This window comes from Ischnura elegans, chromosome 7 (genome assembly GCF_921293095.1).
Source record: "Ischnura elegans chromosome 7, ioIscEleg1.1, whole genome shotgun sequence".
Classification (NCBI taxonomy): Eukaryota; Metazoa; Arthropoda; class Insecta; order Odonata; family Coenagrionidae; genus Ischnura; species Ischnura elegans.
This window is the reverse complement of record NC_060252.1, coordinates 46,026,176-46,046,726: the sequence shown is the minus strand read 5'-3', so window position 1 is coordinate 46,046,726 and position 20,551 is coordinate 46,026,176. Positions and strand designations below refer to the sequence as shown.

At 35.6% G+C, this 20,551-nt stretch overlaps 1 protein-coding gene across 1 annotated transcript; it reads right to left on the bottom strand.

Moving 5' to 3' along the window:
* Positions 1 to 364: 364 nt before the first annotated feature.
* Positions 365 to 17,735, bottom strand: LOC124162373 (nose resistant to fluoxetine protein 6-like). The gene is made up of 12 exons (XM_046538887.1): positions 17,373 to 17,735; positions 13,533 to 13,756; positions 13,239 to 13,336; positions 11,707 to 11,906; positions 10,948 to 11,108; positions 10,678 to 10,846; positions 6,548 to 6,741; positions 6,016 to 6,157; positions 2,693 to 2,882; positions 2,397 to 2,539; positions 1,905 to 2,017; positions 365 to 1,091 (listed from the first exon to the last, which is right to left on the bottom strand). Coding segments are annotated over exons 1-12 (1,833 nt in total). The 5' UTR covers positions 17,571 to 17,735; the 3' UTR covers positions 365 to 1,090.
* Between the last annotated feature and the right edge of the window lie 2,816 nt (positions 17,736 to 20,551).

Here is a 20,551-nt window from a genome sequence, read left to right as displayed (position 1 = left end):
AGAGGTGGGGTCCAGGTAGAGAGGGGTGGGGACATCCAGAAAATCATATAAATCAAAAGTGTGGCATCTGCACTTCACACTGCTGGCTACTCCAGTCAGTATTATACAATAATTTCATCAGAAATTTGGCTTAATTTAAGTTCTGAGAAGTTAAAGTAAAAAATAATTTCCAGGAGAGAAACACCCCCTCTTGATTACTCAACTGACTCCTTGAAGGTTGGGGCCTTGATAAAGAGATACATATATACATAGTTTGTTGAAACTTGGGTCGGTTAATGAAAATCTGTTGCGCAAACATTTGTGCATGTTTATGTTACCCCTGTAGGGGTAACATGAGTAAACTTCAAAGAAAAAATTATGTATGAAGCTGTTACTTTCTATTGAAGTCTAAGCATCTCAGCCACACCTAAGGAAATGAAGTTAGTTTCGGGAATGAAGGAACATAGACAATATTCAGGTTTGCATACTAAAAGATTTTATTCATCAGCAGTATGATATATTTAGAAAAATAAAGGCAACATAACTAATGAGGGAATGTGCTGATCAGATTGAACTGGAAAGCAATCACAAAGTTAACCTAAGACTCCAATTTCCTTGTGACTCCCTATAAAATGGTAAGTTCTATAGTTACCAATTCTGTCAGTTTTCCTCAATTTAAACATTTGATTTCAAATGTGAGACAAGTTAAATAACATTTAATCTAACGAGGATTAACTGTGTACATCTTTTCCATTTTGATAATCCTACAAATATTAATTATGGCACTGCAAAATGCCAGTAATCATAGAAATAGTCATGTCAAACTTGGCCGAAGAGCAACAATTAGGTGGATTATCACACTATCCACTCGTGTGCTACAGTCTTCACTAACACAGGCGATGAAATTCAAATGATGATTATATTTAGACATGGGAGAAGAAAGATACAATGATCCAAATATATGTAAGCACAAAACTTCCTTGTCTATTTGTCCTTTTTCTCTCCTCTGTCATACTCAATATCTTACTTCATTGTTAAATGGGATGGTTTGATATCCCCTGACGCTTCTTCATGGACCCTGTTCATCCTGTGGCAGGGGAAATGTCTTTATTCTGAAAGGGAAGAGAATTTTATTATGGGTTTGAAAAATAATGATAAATATTCATTGTTGGACCATTCAGTATTGGTTATCTCTTAATAGGCATTATTCTACTGTGGTTTTCTATTATTTAACTGTAGTATATGAGCGTTGGATTAATGAGTAAACTTGAGGTTTTTCACTTATTTAAATATTGGTTCACACATAGATGCTGTAGTGAGGACATTATTTATGCACAATCTCAGTGTAAATTTGACACATAATACAGTAGAACCTCAGAATCCGTATTTACTTATGTATCCGGCCCAATGCCATTTTTGGGCCGGCTGGTGAGGAAAAAAAAAACTTCTTAGCACTTTTTGGGTGCCGTCTAATATAGGTACTCATGGTTCGTCGCTAAATCAATAAATTTACGTTACCGTGATTAATAAGGTACAATAGTGTTAGAAATGTATTTTCCTGTGAAGGTTTCTTAGTTCAATGCTAAACTCTGAAGACATAAACAAAAAGATTATGAAGGAAAATGGCACCCAGCTTGCATTAAAATTTGGAGGATTTGTGTAAGCCACGCAACCCTTTTATTCACCGGCATTTCCGGATAAAAGTTGCGCGGCTTCTATGGGTGAATTCGGTATTCAGTCCTTTTGTAATAACTACCTCATTCATTCACAGATTTTTATCAAATTCCAAATTATATAACCTAACTATCTAATCCTACTGACTTAATTTGATCTATTTTTTTGATGAATTGAAACATTTGAGTTTTCAATCACTATTCTTTTTATTTTTTACTGCCTCTGATTTTTAATTTCTTATGACTACTTACCAGCTTCTTCTGAACAGTACCTTCTCAATTGCTCTCGTTGGTGCTTCAATTGACAGGCATAATAGCAGGGACGCTAGGAATGTCACAAATATGTCTCCAGCTGTTTGCCAAAGCTGTGATAAAATTAAATTTTATTGTAGTTGTTATTGCAATGATTCAACTAAGAGGATAATAACTTAAAGGTAACCTCGCAATCCTAAAATTTTGAAGAGTTTTAATGTCAAGTTGAAAATAAACAATGGGGATTTGCTGTCACTGAGACAAAGTGTCACTTCCCTGCATGAACTGGCTCTTGTAAAATCTAATTTTATTTTCACCATATCAATTAAAGGTAGAAAGTTTCAGTGATCAAGAAGAATTTGCATGAAAAACTAGATGTCTGAAGATTTTTTTATCACATTCAAATAGTAATCTTGATATAATACATGTCAATCTATTTCCAAGTATTATAAGGAAAAACAATTCAGATTCATTATATGGATTTGTACTTACTACATTACGCACTGATATATACTCTGGTTTCCTCAGACTACCTAAGTGGTAAAGCTGAATGATTGTGTGCACCAAGTATGCACAATACGTTAGTCTGCTCAAAGGTATAAATGCTTTCCATTCAACGGTTCGCTTAAGTGGACCTGTAACGATGAAAAAATAGGATTGTTAATTCTCTTTGTCTTCTGCTGATTCTTATATTCCGTACATCTGCGAATATTGTTAAAAATATTTATCATTTGAAAAATATCTTTATAGTAGGTCTAGGAAATACATAATAATTGTATCTGAATTACCTAAATCTCCCTTGCTGAAAACAAACAATCCAAATCCTATGGAAGCTGCCCATGATATTCTGAAAAAGGAGCCATAAAATGCAGATTCCAGAGCATTGTACTGATTTCCTGGGTAATAGAACAAATTGCCAGATATTATTGTTGTCACAGACAAAATGAAGCAACAGGTGAATCCAACATGTGACTGGATCTGGAAGAAGATAGAAGGTAGGGGAACATGAGGTACAGTGAAACATGGGGCACAGTGAAACAAAATAGTTTTCCCACAAAATATTGGTATCTGACAAGTGAGGTAAGTGTGAGTGCACTACCTGCCGTTGATTTAGTTTTAAACTGGCAGCCATTGTATAGAGTCACGTAAGATTAGAATGTTAGTTTTTCCTGGTAGAAAGTAAATTTTTGACGCTTCGCAATAATCGGAATTGAAAAATTTTACTTGTATTTACGGATTAATGTGTTATATTTTTGAAAACAGTATTGTCTGGAGTATGGATGCAGGTAAGTGAAATTAACGTTCATCGGTTAGTTTTTTAGTGAAAACTTGGTTTTTGTGACTCTGCCATGTGGGGCACATTGAAACATAAAGCATTGGGGCACAGTGAAACGTTTCACTCTGCCCCATAAGATTTTAAAATGTATTATTTTTGCAAAACTATTATTTTTTAGTAATTTTAACACGTAAATTCATGTCCTTGCTAAGACATTTGATGATAAAAAAAAATTTTTCAGATGTGAAAAGTGGTTTGTAATTACAAAAGAACTACGAACATTGCTTCATTTTCTGGAGATTCGACGAAAGAAGCTGTCAAACTTGTCCAGAGCAGAATAAGTATTCGTGCAGCTGCTAAAATGAAAGGTGTGAAGTATCCTACTCTTTTAAGATATGTACGTAAGTCAAAAATGCATGATGGTGAACAGGGAGAACTGAAGTTTAGACCCAATTATGATTGCAGAAAAGTGTTTTCTGTTGAACAGTGGAAGGCATTAGCAGATAACATTTTAATATGTTCTTAAATTTTCTATGGCCTTCCAATTGAACAGTGTAGGAAGCTAGTCAGTGAAATGGTGGTTGTCAACAAAACTCACTACCCTTCAAATTGGGATGAGCAGAAGGCAGCGGTTGTTGATTGGTTTAGAGGATTTTTGGCAAGGAATCCAAAATTAAGTATTCGCACACTAGAGGGATGTAGTTTTTCTAGAGCCATTTCATTTAATAAATCAAATGTTCAGACATTTTTCAATAATTTGCAGTCACTTAATACAGGATGTCCTGAATTAGCAACTAGACTGAGGGTATTTAATTTGGATGAAAAGTGCACTAGTACGGTACAAAAACCTCCAAAATTAGTGGCAGAAAAATGTGTAAAACTAGTAGCAAGTGCACGAGTTCAGGAAAAGGAATAGGTGTGACAGCATGTTGCATTGTTTCTGCTAATGGAAGCACAATTCCACCTGTGATGATTTTCCCTAGGGTTTATCCAATCCAAAAGCAGATGATTATGTCTTGGTGCAATTTGAAACCTCCGGCCGCAACAAATATTAAGTTGGTGTTGTAACCAAAGAATGAGACTCTGAAGAAGACTACTCAGTAAGCTTTTTTAGGAGGAGCTCAAAAAAAGATAACTCATTTCTAAAGCCACCAGCTGAAGACAGTATTGCATCAGTGCAGCATAGCCAAATAAAAATGATTCTCCCAAAACCTGTTCAGTTTGGACAAACAAAAATACTCAGTAGCTACTTATCATTTGGAATTGACTTTTGTTCTATCAATATGGGATAAAACTCAATGAACATTTCCTCAAAGTCATTGAAGAGCTATATTTCTTCGGTAGCTGTGGACATTCTTTTTCTACTATTATGAAACATTCCAGTTTTTATGTATAAATTCTAAGTAGCTAATAACATTTCAGCATTAAAAGTGTAGTTCTTTACGTCATAATACCTAAAAACTGTTATTATAATATATTTTGGTTAAAAACCTGATAAATGATTCATGTTGAAATGTTACAAATGTGTGTATCACTCTGCCCCATCACCTGTTTCAGTGTGCCCCACGTGTGGGGCACACTGAAACAAATGCAAGGTTATTTTCAAATTATAATAACAGACACTAGAAAATATTTCTCAACTATAAAATTTGTGTTGTACAATGGGCAAATAGGCATCTCATTATCCTATGTATCAAAACGTCATTGAAATAAATAAAAGTGGATTCACAACTAAATTTCGATTATTTGTTTCACTCTACCCCCTGTTCCCCTATATATGTATTTTATGATGATTTTTTAATAAAATTCTAATTAACCCCCTGTTAGACTTCTTGTTCGGTATACTTGTATATTTCATCCTTCAAATAACTGACGGATGCTAATTCAAAGGATATACCACCAGATTATGTGTTTTTTTTTCACTTTCATGATTGTTGAATAAAACTTTGATGTATGTTAATGTAGTGGAAAAAGATTAAATTTTATTTGTGAAAAAAGGATTTAAATAAAATTTCTGAGAGAAAGAGAGTCAGATGAAGGGTAATTTTGGAATATTTACTTCGATTAATTACATGTAGCTTTGATATAGCTGCTCGTACATCAGATGAAGTATTTTTGTCCATGCTATTTTAACCAAGTTTTCAAGGTGTTGTGTCCTAATGAATAGCCATGTGGAGAGCCACTGACCTTGGGGGAATGGAATCGTTTATTCTTTTCCCAAAATCCTAGGATGTGCTCCTAGGACAGCTGTGAATTAAAAAAAATACTTTAATTGGGATTGTGGAAGGTAAGATAAATTATGTTGAAAAATAAATCTTCCTCATTCAGCGATTCTTTCATAAGTTTAAAATAAAAAACTGAAAATTACCCCCACTTTTCAGGAGCTAGTGGTGTCAGTAGAATTCCAGTTAACTCAGTCAGGGATAACTTCATTTAGGGATAAAATTGCTCTACAGAGTGTAAAAGATAAAGAACCAATTGTATCCACAGAGCAATACTGGGTTAGCAGAGCAGGGTTAACTAATACATGTGTGGCAAAACACTCGGGAAGAGGTCATTATGAGACATTATCTGCAGAAGGATTAAGTCTGTTGATTTTTTGCCATGAACGCATAGGTAGAGAAAGAGGTGATGGGCCAAAAAAGGAAAGATGTGGATATCCTTATTTTTCTAACTCGCAATTAACAATTTTAAATTTTACTCAATGAGCCTGTATTATGGCTATACCCTCTTTCTTCAGTGTTATTTTTTTCACATTGCTACATAAGGGAATGTTTTTTACTTAGCATCTAATGAGGTAGTTGCAAGTTTGATAGGCTGTAGTGAGTTTCTTACCTTGGTGAACTTGAATTTGGAATCTCGAAATTTGTAAAATATAAATCCGGTAATTATTCCAACCAAGTAAGGGCAGGCTCTGTTGTGAGCTTTTATGTAGAATGATATAAAATTCTCATAAGACTGAATATCCTTCAAATTGCTGAAATTAAAAAAAAATATTTGAGAAATATATGACTAATTTGGAATTTGCTAACAATATAAATTCTGGAATTACAGTGATTTTCATGCTCACATTAAAAATAAAATGGTCGCACAGCAATTGCCTTACTTGGTAAATTGATTTGTGGAATTAATCATTATAAGAAATGTCTAGATATTGGGGTAATACAAAAATAATCCAGTTTTGGTGCTTAGTAAGATTGGTATGTTGGTATTTTCAATATTTTGTCAACTTTTAATGTGAGAGAAACTATGATGGATATAATATGACACTATATAGTGAGGTATTGAATAAAAAGGCCATTAAAGTTCAAGGGCACATCAGCATTTACCTCTTTCTCAGAGTATTTGCAAGTGACTTAGTACTTACCGTATGTAAGGAAGCAGCATTGCATCCTTTTCTTCGATAAATATTATTAAAAATGGAATTAAGAGGGACAGGAATGTGGCAATGCCCAATAAATTCAACCCTATTCTTGGTTTCTTCCATATAAGATGAACTATGAACAGTGATGGGATAAAGAACTGCATGTCACAAGACAAGTACCAAGATTGGGGCATACACTGAAATGGAAAAGAGGTTGGTTGTGTCATAAAATCTTATTTAATTGGAAGGTTTTTATTATCATCTTCTTTTCTTTCTTTTTCATAAAACCCATTTGGTAGGCATTCAAAGTTGCTGTTTCAATGAAGATATAACTATAAAAACTTGAATATTCTTTTTTTGATTCTTTCACTGTAGAAATTATAATTATGTACTTAATTAAAATATTCTAAGAAATATGTTACCAAGTATATAATAGGGTGCTTTCCTATTATTTTTTACTGCCTAAATCGAAAGATTATTACTCCTGGAGAACATATTACAAATTTTTACATTATTAACACTTTCAATGCTGACCATGTAAAACTCAAAATCGTCCCCGGGTGCGGCTGTCGTTTTTTAATGCAAAACGCATGCATGGATGCCAAAAGAGCTGGGAAAAATAATAAAAAAATTTTCTTGGCTCTAATTTGTTAGCTATGAATTTTATATTTATGATTAGATATCACGTCACCCGCACAGGGGGATAGATACGTGATGCGGGTTGCATACTATTGGCTTTTTCCCCGCGCCACCATTTCTTTTAACTTTTTTGGGAGTGCCATCGGCACATCAAAAAGATGAGGATGGTATGAGGAAAGTTTTTGCTGATACATGTCCTTTTTGGGTCATTGGGGTATAGACTCCGTTGCCGAAAAAAAAATGGATGTGGAAACAGAAATAATCAACCCATAACTTCCTCATTACTATCTTCTGAACTCAATCCAATATCATATTTTTGCAATATGATGTGACCGAGTTAGAAATTAATGCTTAAAAACTGGAACTAATATTATTTGCAAGCAAACATCTTACAAGTAATCTTCATTTAGACCACGAATCACGGTTTTTACTATGAATATTCTGCGAAAATCTGAACATGATGTAAATTTTTACCGCAAAGACATTTTTTCATTTGGTGCATAATAATATCAATTCGAGTAAACCATTCAATAATACGTTTTGCTAGGAATAGATTTGCAGCATCTATGCCCCTTATTACTTACCCGATTACCGAAAGCAACAATGGCGTTTTCTTTCTAATTACACGAGGGAAAGACTAATTCCATCGTGCTTGGAAATCTTTTTAGTTACTTCTTATTTATGTAAGAGCCCTAGTCTACTTAAAAAAGGAATCACATGACATGAAAAAAATATTATATTTACCCAAAACAAATTCAATACAATCGAAATGATGACCATTTTCAAATTATATATTATATACAACTTCGTACGGTCATGAATGTTTTACCAATGTAGGAAATACCTCTCTCACAAATTTTATTACAATATATTTAACCTGTAATACTATTTGCAATATTTAATACAAAAATATATAATACTATTTATGCCTTCTTATGAAAAAAAGAAGCTCGGGACAGAGTAGAGGAGAATCCTTGCAGCCAGTGTCGATATCTGCGGTCTCTTCCCTATGCCCAAGAGTGCTTGCACCGCAATAGTGCAATACTTGCACCATCGATACTTCTTTCTGCCACCTTCCTCTTGGATAAGTTCAGGGAAGTAAGATTGAGATATTGATGGTAAAAGTGGCTTGGGATAAGGAATGTTGGATGGAAGAATAAAGGATCTAATGACAGAAAGATGGAATTAATAAAGGGAAATCTTTTCGGCGGGTTCACGATAAATGAAAAAGCGTGCATAGCTTTCGGGAAGGAATTATTAGGGAATGAATGGAGGAGTGAAACAAATCTAAAACGGACGAATTTTTTTAAAGGAAATACTCAGGCTCTGAACTGTTTGGACCGGTGTTCGGTGAAAAATGAAAGGCTTGAAGAATGCTAAAGAATCAATCACGACTCATGTATTTCCAAAAGCAAAGCAGATCAAACAAGAAAGCAATGCTCCATTAGTCGGATATATTGATTATAGGAATACCTACCTTGTGAAATATTAGGCCTATGAAGGTAAAACTCTTCATAGGTCAATTGTTTCCAATTGCTAACCTATTCTTTCGGAGATTATAAGAAAGTATGTCTGTATACAAAAGAGGGTGTCTGGGAAAAGGAGACGCAAAAAACACTTGGGTCGTTGGAAGGGGGTGGAGTGATGAGAGCTGGGTTTTCTATGAAAGTGATATTTTGAGGGGTCACTGAACTACGGGTCCACCGCAAAGGACGTTTGGATGGAGAAGGACTGACTGTATTGTTAGAGGGAAATAATAGGACAAAGGGGATGGGCCAGGGATTGACATAAAGGGATCTGGCGTAGAAGGAGGCAACGGAGTACCTGACTGTGAGGGCTCAATCTCCTCCCCAACCTCCTCCTCTCTAATTTCTAACTCGGAGTCTTCAGAGAATGCCTGATCCCGCTCTCTTCCAGGAGCTCCCGCTATTCCTTCTTCGTGTTCATTCGCCTAGAAAGAACTAAATATTCACAATGGCGAGACTAAGAATTGAGAGCACCCATAAGCCATTGATTTCACAGTTATCGAGAAAATAAAAGCATTTTTATAAAGCAACTCCTTAGAATCACTTCTTCGCCAAGCCATGGGATAATGTTCAAACAGTTATTTGCAATTATAATAAGAATTTTTATAGGTGCATAATGTGCATATATCAACAATAAATATAATAAATAACTTACACTTTTTCCGTAAATAACTTTCTTCTCTCTCGTTATATTGCAGCTTGTCGATCCCCTCCCTGCTTAGGAGTTGCACTGACAAACAAAGGAAGGGTGCAAAAGTTAGAGATATGTTACGTTGCATAAATAAAATTTAATGGCATTTTTAAATTTACATTAAAGTTTAACTAATCACAGTACTTCATGCATTAATTGAATAAAACTTATTAACATCAGACAATAAAGGTTTGAAAAATACTAGGCTCGCAAGAAGAAAGAAAGGAAGGATGGAAAAAAATATCTATATTCTAGCCAAGTATTATAAAAACGGAATAAAAAATTAATAAACACACATAATTAAGTTCCTGATAGTAAATAGATATGATTTGTAAAATAAAACTAAAATAAAATTTGTCATACTCGCGCATTAATAGAAAGAAATAAAAATAATAGCATAAAATACAGGGTGTAATATGAATGGAAATTGGCTTACCTTTAGATAAAAGAAAAAATTTTTCCCGATCCTCCCAGGAAAGGTTGTTTGAAACAGCATTCACAAATGTGCTGCTAGATCCCTGCTGAGCAACTTAGGGGGGCAAAATGTCACAATAGAATATAACTGAGCTCTTACAGAGGGCCAGAACCCTCGGGGTACGCATGACGTGATATCACGTCATCAGCACCAGGGGATAGCGCACCATGACGTGATATCACGTCATGCCGCACTCAAGGTGTTAAATGACGTTATATATTTTTCGCGATTAAATGAAAAGTGAAAATTTTCAAGAGCACGTAAATGCCACGGTTAAGTATGAATGCTGGGAAAAGCCCATGTGATGTCATTCTGGTTCTGGCTGCCACCTTGGTGCAAGGCAATGAGCACCGCTACGATGCAGGCTGCTTGCAGTTAGCAGAGTACCCAGCTAGCAGTTAGTGCTTGGCTTAAATAAGGATTATTAATACCTATCAAACGAAGGAAACTTTCCGACCATAGGCAATTTTAACAGGTGATTATTAAGAGATGTTTCCCTGAGCTCTGTGCCTCATGCATGCATTGGTAATCTCAGTGATGTAAAACTCCTGACTACTCGTATTAGGTCCCTGTGACGTCACATGGAGTGGCATCACGCCAATCTTGCCTTTTTCATATGAGGTTAAAATTGACCGTTAACATTAGTCTAAACTGGGATTTCTGAAACCAAATCATTTGTATATGTACTATGAATACTCTAATGGTGGGTAACGAATTGCAATCAATGTCTTTCGTTTTCTTCGATGAAGGAAACTACCCTATTGTGTCTGATGATCACAAGTAACTTAATTATTCTACTCACTGTTTTATCATTCATCACATAGTTATTGATGTAAAGGAGGTTTGTCCACCAGCTGTTGATACACCTATCTCTTTCCAATCCTACCTTGGAATCCCACAGTGGACCAGATCCCATCTTATAAAATAGGGTTGCATGGAAAATGACAACCACAGCGTACACTGGCGTTAATCTGGAATAAATTAAATTATGTTCTACTTTTATTGTTTCCTTGATAGCCATATTTACATGCTGGTATGTGCAGTTACTTGGCTGCGTTCATGGTATGATTACCTGACAAATCGTAGGATGAAGAGCTTAATGAAGTTAAGATTTTTCCTCTTGTCAAGCTCGATCAGAAGGAAATATGTAGTTAGTAATCCTCCAAATAGGAAAAATGTATCTACTATGATCATTCCATTGATGAGAAATGAACCCTCTGGTTGCCGATATGCCTGAAATATGAAGGGTTGTTAAACTTAATTTTCTCGATAATGAACTGCCATTTTCTAGTTGCATTATTTATTATGTTTGAGCATTAATTACATTCATGTGTTGTGTTTTCAAAAAGCAAATGATTTTTTTACCTAATTTCGGAGTACATACTATGATTAATGAAAAAATTATCTGTGAATGTAGCGGGGCTATTGCATCTTCAAAAGGCTGTTTCTATGCATTAAGGAAAATATTTTGTTGCTGCAATTTATTTGCCTTTTTTTGGTGAATTATCGCGATAAATGATAATAAAATATTTATTGATTTCAACCCATTACTAAAAAATTTCAGCAATTTTTTTGGAAAACAGAGTTAAATCCTATCTGTGTTCGAAGGTAATTGTAATGATTTTTTCTCTACTGTTTTGAAGGCTTGTGAAAGCCTTGGATATGGTCAATGGGTAATGATTAAATAGAATACATGGTAGGTACTGAGAGGCAGATAATTTTAATTTTCTTATGAATGAAATAGAATTGAAATTATCGGCATTTTTAAGTGGATAAATGTGCATAGAGTTTTGAACTCATTGTTATACATGAGAATAGTTTCCAACATTACTTGTTCAACCACCTCCGGGTTAAATAGTGGTCCACTGATGATTGCTAGTGCACGATGGGCCATTATTATTAGCAGCATTGACATAAATCTTAAGCCATGGATGCAGTTCAATCCATGGTTATCCTCTGATGCTTTGACTTTGAAGATATTCAAGAAATTCTTTCGGGCAGAAAAGCAAAGGATTATCCTCTTCACCATACCTGTGGAAGAGAGAAAGAACAGCATGAATCGGACACTTTTTTGATAATTTTGTGGATTCTTACTTTAGAGCACTTAAATTACTGATGGTTAGAATTCTTTTTAGCTCAAATATTAAGTTCAGAATAGGAGGGAGTTTAGAAAGTGGCTGGTGGAACCCGACGCCTAACAGCAAAAGGGGATAAGAGAAAGAAGATGTTAAGCTCAAATATCAGATCTACCATCTGAAACATTACACTCACACATGAAAGAGTGAGTGCATGGTGTATATTGTCCCTTCCTTAAAATTAATTGTGAAGTGTGGTGACTGTGAACATTTTTTTGGTGATAATTTTTTTTAAAGATTACATTTAGTTAAACTGATAAAATGATATTGCTATTCACAAAAATATTTTTCCAACTTTTAGGGACAGCATATGAGGTATCCCAGGGTTGACAAAAATTGATTTTTAAGCTGACAAGAATTTCTTACGTACGTAGTAAGCTTATGCTTTCATCTTTTTTTTTACTCCAAGCATCTATCTAATCTTAAAAAAAAAGGGAATCAATTTATAAAACATTGCAGATTGAAGGAACTTTTATTTCAAATTGCTATCTAAATAGAAGATACAACAAATGTTTTTCGTATTTGAGGTAATCAACTTATTCTTTTCACATTTAATATGATATTTTTAAATCTTTTAATGTTTATAATTACATATTATGGAGGCTTCTGCAGTGATTAAAATGATGATTGGTTTCCCGGTTAATTCCGTGTCGACTCATTTTTGGTGGACGACAGTCACAGGTGCATTCCAGCTTCCGTCTTCATATCCAAATGATATGCAGAGCTGCAATTATTTGTATAAATAAGGCTAGTCAGGTGCACGCTGATTGGCTTGATTTGAAATCCATTGTTGGAAGAGCCATTTGAATGATGAAGCTGAAGGATAGCCATTCTCCCAATTGAAATTCTTTTTATTATAGATCTTCGCCTCATTTATCAGCTGATGAAAAATTTATGATCATTTGGACCCAAAGACGGAAGCTGGAATTAGCTCTTAACTGTTGTCCACCAAATATGAGTCAAGACAAAATTAACTGGAAACCAATCATCAATAACAAATGTTTTATGTATTTGACGTAGTCAACTTATTCTTTCTACGTTTTTAAAATATATGAATTTAATTTAATATGATATTTTTAAATCTTCTACTTTGAAGATGCAAAATACCTGTTTCTCCCAAAAGTGATAATATACCAGGGTTAATTTTTTCCCTTCATATTATTTCATCAGTGATCATCATCGAAGATAATATTTAATGAAAAGGTTTTCCTTATCAGTGTTTTTTTACCTGTTTTAGTGCCTGCATTTTCTTCGTTATCAGTCATAGTGTTGAGATCGTATGCAGTTGCAGCAATGACTGTAAATGATAAAGTTGTCAAGAAAACACTGAAATAAAACAAAAATCATTGGATACAATGCACATTCATTAAATTGGAATTGCATTGTCAAACCTTTTGGCACAATGGGTGTTATCATTAATGGATGAGGCATCATTTGTTTCATCTTTCGTTATAAGGTTTTCAGATTTCTTTGAAATATCACATGAGATGGTGTGTAATTGAAGATTGAGAATTCAACTTACCTGAAAGTTATATCATATGCATTGAGAAATTCGTCATTTCTATTTGTGATGCACATCCTCTCTGGAATTCTTACTTTAATATTCAAACTCTTTCCATAAACTTCATTAACCCAATTCATTGCTTGCACTAGGGCATCTTCTACTGAAGCTGGGGAGCATGAAGCTGGAATGCACAGTGACCAGTGAATGACATCTCGTCTTGATTTTGTTGGGTCACCTGCATACTGAAGAGTGATAAATGATGGAGTTGGTCACTGATATAATGATTCAGATGCTATTTCAGGTTAGATTCCCTCTTCTACTTTTAGAAAGGCACTTATGGTCATCAAATTATGTTATAAATAATAGTATTACTGATTTTAGGACTGTAAAAGTAATAATTAGACTGTCATAGGAATAAAAATTGTATTACATACTATTGAGTCTATGTTAGTTGTGGGGGAGGATATCTATAAGAAAATTGAAAAGCTCCCTTCCTTAACCCTCCAGCAGGCGCACCATATTCTCTGACACTAGCGGGAGCTCGTGGCACTCAGTGCAACACTTGGTTTTCCGCTGATATTAATTACAAAAAATCGAATTAAGAAGCGTACATTCATTACCTTGTTTTTTAATAGAACTTTACATAATTTAGACATATAGTACAGATTCTTAAACACTTTTATAATTCAAAATTTTTTATCATATTTTTTAAAGCAATGCCTAAAACTCAGTTTTTATGTCTTAAGGTTTTTCACGTCATTTATGTACACTTATTTCAGGTAGTAACTGTTTTACAGTGCTTTCGGCAAGAAAAGTTATTACACCTCCCATATTTGATTGTCGTTGAGATGTTCTTTGCACGGCCACACAATATGCACTTTCCGCGTTTCTTGCTTGCTGTCTCGCTCACCTCTTCAACTTGCAAGTCTTCATTTTGATAACTTGACAAGAATATTTTAATGTCAGCTGGTAGAGATAATATGTTTGACCTGTTTTTCAAGTGTGCATTCATCAATGTGTACGATAAGGTTTTCAGGAATGTCCTCCTGTAATGTTCATTTGTAGGATTGTTTGCCCCATATAATATGTGAGCATTGATTCCTGCGATGTCCAAAAATCTATAAAATAAAACTGAAGGCCACCTTTTCGTAATTCTGGACACAGAATACATAAAACACATTTGGTCAGCCGTGTCGACACCTGTTTTCGTTGCATCGTAATCTAATATAATACATGGTTTATTTGAACCTTCATCTGTGATCCCCTCATCATGCATTGCTGAAAGCAACAACACCGCCTTGTTCTTCTTTGTAACATATGATAGAAGGGTAATGTCTTTCTGAAACCCGTAGAGAGATGATCCTACAGCGCACGTCTTGTTTGGCAAAAATTCTGGCAGAAAATCTCTTTTTTTTTTTTCAGCGTGCCAATGGTTGTAATTTTTTTTCTGAGGAGATGCTTGACAAGCGGATAACTAGTATACCAGTTATCTGTGGTAAGATTACGATTAGTTGCCTCAATTGATCTTACCAGCCTCTTGACAACGTCTACTGGTGAGTTTGACACTAAATATCACACTTTGACACTAACACATTCATCTGCTTCCCGCAATACACTTCGAGATTACTGGTGAAGAATGTTTTGGCATCACACATAGCACAAAACTTTATCCCGTATTTCGCGGGTTTGCTCGGTATATATTGAATGAAACTTCAACGGCATCTAAATGGTTGCAGCATTTCGTCAATTGCACAAATTCACTCATTTTATATGTTTTAGGCAATTTCCTATGAACAAGTTTATTATTGTTCGGATTGCAGCTAATTTATCTGTTTGTTTTCGGAAATCCCTACTTGCTCTGTCGTCAAATTTTACTGATCGCAAAATAAACAAAAATCGCTTGTAACTCATAGCTGCCCTTAGAATTTGCATTCCTGATCCATCTTCACTCAACAAGTGTAAAGAATTTGCATGAAAACCTTTTTTCATGCCAATTAGAAAAAGTATACTTAGCACAGCCATAAATTCTGTTCTTGTCGTTTCGTTACAATCCCTATCCCTTGAATAGTGGACAAGAGCAATTTTATTTTGAATTTACTCGTTTGTTTGCATCACAATTTCATCAATGTCTATATCTATACATTTTCGAAAAGCCGCAGCCTTATCAGGAGTATTTCTTGCACAGAGTTTTGTCCTTGGTAGGGTTTTCATAATGTTTTTGCGCTTGATCTTTGTAGCACCGCAAAAAGAAGTTTATTTCCACTTGCAAGATTCATCAACTTTTCCAAAAAAATAATTATTCTCACCATCAATATCACAATCTTCAGCAGTAGTAGGTTCTTCCACGTCACCATCAGACCTAGCTTCATCAGAGTCTCTGCCGTTATCACCAGGGGAAATATTTTCCTCCTCATCCGTGTCATCGCTTTCCTCAATGCCGACTTCCTGTTCCTCGTCTGACAGCTCTTGTAGTACACTCAGATAGTTTTCTTCGGCAATGAATCTTCGTGCCCTAAGCAGTGTGATAATTAGCTTTTGAATTTTTCTACATCGAAATCCCATAAAAGGACAACAAAATATCCTATGGAAATTATTCCAAAAAATTTATTCACATCATAGGGCTCACGTTGGAGAAAATGCCACAGGTCAATTTCTTTCCACAAACAGCTGCTTCGACACACCACACACTTAGCTGTTAGCTCAACCTGATTCAGAGAAGGAATGGTGAAAACTCTTGTGTTCCCACCAACTAACCTCACGCTACATCGTACAGAAATAAACAATGTTGATCAATAATTGCCACTACGGGATAGTACTACATCACCAGGCGCGCGTTGCACAGAGTGCAACAATGATGACCAGTTCATCTACTTATTCGCTTTATTTTGAAATTCGAGAAGGCAGGCGCTTGAATCAATAACAGAAATCTTCATAGTGATACACAGAAGGAATAATTGGTGCGTTTGGTTCACTGACCAACTACTATTAATAACGTGAGACCGAAACGGCACAATGTTGCACTTTGTGCCACAGCGCGCCCGCTGGAGGGTTAAATGAGTATAGATTTCTTTGAAAAAATACCAGGACAAATTTCAGTTATTTTTGCCCTCCAAAAAATACATTTTTCATTAAGCAGATAGAACTCACTTTGCAAAGCATTGCAGATGGAAGGAAATTTTATGCCAAACCGCTCTAGGAATGAATCGATGAATGTCACAGGTTTCTGTGAAGGGGGTTGCCTAAATAGTAGGATGTTGTTCCATTCATCTTCCTCTGGCAACAACCTCAAACTCTGCCCAAGATTTTTTTTCATGATACTTTCTTTTATTCCCTTGAAGAGCTTATTTTTTTAATTATCAGATTGAAACTTCAATGGTAATAAATACTTTTATTTCTAGTGGCATTCCAATATAGATTAGAAATGTTGTCCTCATATCCAGGCATCTTGTGTTTCGTTGACTTAGTGGTCATCCTAACATCTTTTTTCTCTGAGAAATAACATTCCGTATCATGAATTGAATGAGATAATGTAAAAAGGTAATCAGAGGTTAATAGAAAAATGTTTTTTTAAGAACTTTTTCCAAGTATTTCATTAATGATCATGAGTACCTGAAAGGTCTGAAGTGAATATTACTCATACTACACTCTAATTATCATTACATCCTTAATCTTTTAAACTCATGAGTTTAAAAGATTAAGGATTATAATTTTCAGCAAAATCTTTTCTGAATGTACAGTCAATTGATTATTGGTAATCTATTTTTATTCAGTTTACTATCACAAATTTTTGTCGCAAATAACTCTGAAATCAAGAGGTTATCTCCATGCTTGGTTATCTACTGTATACAATGTCCTTACTTTGATTCGATCCCATGCAGTTCTCTTAGGATTGAATTTCATGGAGTAGGGATCCAGAGTGTAATTCCTTATCTGCTGCACCTCTTGTTCTTCCATGAAGTTGATTTCAGCCAAGCAATATTGCCCATAGAGCATGTTTTGTGCTGCACTATTGGAGAGGTCAACTTTGATACCTGTGCACTGGTCAAAGTTCCCCATGTGGCATGAATTCCCACTCACTACACCATCTGGGAATTTTGTGGATGCGTCAAACACTGAAAAGAATTAACTCATGAGTTAGAAAAATGTTCAATTCTTAGGTGAATCTTAATGGAATGTTATTTATTGTGATGGTATTGTTTCTTTAATTCAATGGATTTTTTTTTCAAATTTCACTTCAATTAATAATCAAAAATGTATCTAGATGGTCATGTCGGATTATAGTAAATTAATTTGAAAAATTATTATTTTATTTTTATACATAAAAATAGGCTGTAAAAATTTTCTTCTTTTGGCATAATGCAGTATTTTACAATTATCTACATAACTAGGGTAGCAATATATACCATTTTGCGCATGGTACTTAATTTAGTGAAATTTATACTCTTTGGTCCGTGCAGATCCGGGCATGTTTCTAAATGAATCGCCTCAAAATATATGACGCAGTGCGCGTATTTTTACTTATCCAAAAATTCGTACTAAGGGTGAATTTTCTGACCACTATCTTGGATTTGAAATAGGTAACATTTTAGAATTATTGGCAAATATTACAAATTGAATCAAAAATAAAAATATTTTTGATAAATTTTATCGCTTCCCCTGGCCGTGTGATTATACAAAAAAAGGCTTGCACACATTTTAAACAACGATTTCTCGGTGTTTGACTCACTCAAAAATATTTCATTATTTTTCATATTAACCCCAAATGGTTTTACTAGCAACCAGCATCATGTAAATTAACGGACAGACGGGTTGCTTCTCGGACAATGGGTGCCATACGAAAACTAACCCAATGGAGCTACGTTGGGCACTTATCTTCCTGCAAAGCTATGCATGTTGCATATCGACTGTGGAGGTCTGCTACAGAATGTCAGTACGCAAGCGGCATTCGGTAGGTAAAGTTATCGCTGGCCAAATTTTTGAAAATAGTTTTCTGAAACAAATTGTTCAATCCCTTATCACCATTAAATTCTTTACCATAAAGAGCGTCTGGAATGGTACTTCCCGTAGTAGAGTGCTTTCCCATTGATAACTTGAAAATTTTAAGGATATGCAACCTTTCATTAAATGTTAACGTCACCTTGAAAGATCTGTCTACTCTTATTTAAAAATAGGCTTAGTATTAGCTGACACTCATTATGGTCGATGGTGCTACAAGACTGTATAGCAGGGGCGGTCATCAAACAACTTTTTTCAAAATTCAAAGTTCGACATATTACAAAATGTAGCCCGAGGTACCAAATGAACAGAGAAAAAATTTTGTTCGTGTAGGTTGACATCCTAAGGTGGCACCATAGCAGTTTATGTTGAGCGTAGGCAACCCGCAAAACATACCTTCTTTTTACGCTATTTCGGCGATAAATGTCGTGATTTAAATGGTTTTTCTTCAGCCGATTTTGCACCAGTCATGTCTGAAATAGTCGAGGTAAGCAACATAGATAGAATAATCACGTTTTTTATACAATCACCGGTATTAAAATACAAAGAAACGTAAAAAAAAACTTTGAAATTTTCTTAATTAATGGTTTATATTTTAATTTGGTGTACACGTATGGGCATGATCGCACTAATATGACCCTACCGTTAATATAGAACAACACTTTTAGCCTCTCTCATCCTAGAGTAAGGATCTCCTCATCTCCCTATGGCCCGCCTATGAACTGATGTAAATGCACTGCTCAGGGATGTGAAAAGCCCTGATGCCTTCATCTGGCGAATAGGTCTTTCTTGCTTGCAATATCCTTTGGAAGGCTGCGCTTCGCACTTCGTCCCTTTCATCAGTCACCAATGATGATGTTTACTGGATGAGCGAAGAACGATTTGCTCTGGATGAATTTCTCAAGATCTGTACTTTTTACGGAACTGTCTTATTCTCTTAAACATTTCCCAGATATGTTCTGCTTCTGTAATCTTCCAATTTTTCTTTATTGTGAACCACATAGGAATATAGAGTTTCATCATAATCTCGGTTATTGAATTCAAAGCCACTGTTGGTCGTCTTGTTTCTAAGTAAACGCGGATCACTCTGTTGGCCGTCATTCCCCATCTGCTTTTATTCATTTCTCCATTATCGCGATGAGCCAGCTCTTGTGGGATGTGTCCCCTGGCAATTCCACGAGCCATGCCCAGCGAATAATTTTGGTATTTGCTGATGAGTGATGAATTTAGTTCAGGATCAGGTAGACCAAGATCAATCGTCTGAAATTTCATTAAAGGTAGCTGCACACAGGTCTTCAGTTGGCGACCAATAGACCCAGTGTAGATATTTGGCCCCGTCGTTGGCCCATCAAATTTCTCCATTATAAGTCGAAGAGGGAGTTCATTTGAATGCAGAAGGCCCACATAAATCTATAAGGCACGCCCGAGACGCACGTCGATAAAACATATAGCGCCTCCCTTCCAGCCGGTCGCGGTATTCGAAGGTGCTCCGTCATAACCGATGCACCGTATGGAAGACGTGTCAATTATAGCGGCTTCAACTAATTCGAGGATAGAGTTTCCGAGACATTCTGTATCTCCTGTTTCAGTTTATGCATGTCCCAAATGAACCCCGCCGGGTTCTGCGAGGATAACTACATGCTCTTCGGATGAGTGATGCGCACTTTATTGTTGCTGCACAATTCCCTGATTTTCGTCTTGTCTTTTCTTCCCTCGAAGAACAATGCTATCCTCGGTTGGTCTCTTCCATATCCTCTGAAGTCGCAAGCTCCCTGTATTTCTTCCTTTGTCGCGCAATTTTCTTCCGGTCGACAATCATCGATGCATTTTCAGGTGTTACCTGGCCGACGCGACGTTTTCAAACGCTCCAGTCACGAGGGTTGCTGCAAACCGCTTGCTACGTTGTGCCTTTTCACCGATTGGCAGGTCACAGGCAGCTTCAGGATATTGCGCGACGAGCTACTTGAGGATAGGCGGGCGGATGGTTGCCATTCATCGTCGAGCACAGGTGGCGAGTAATCTTGAACTTTAGAGCACTAAGA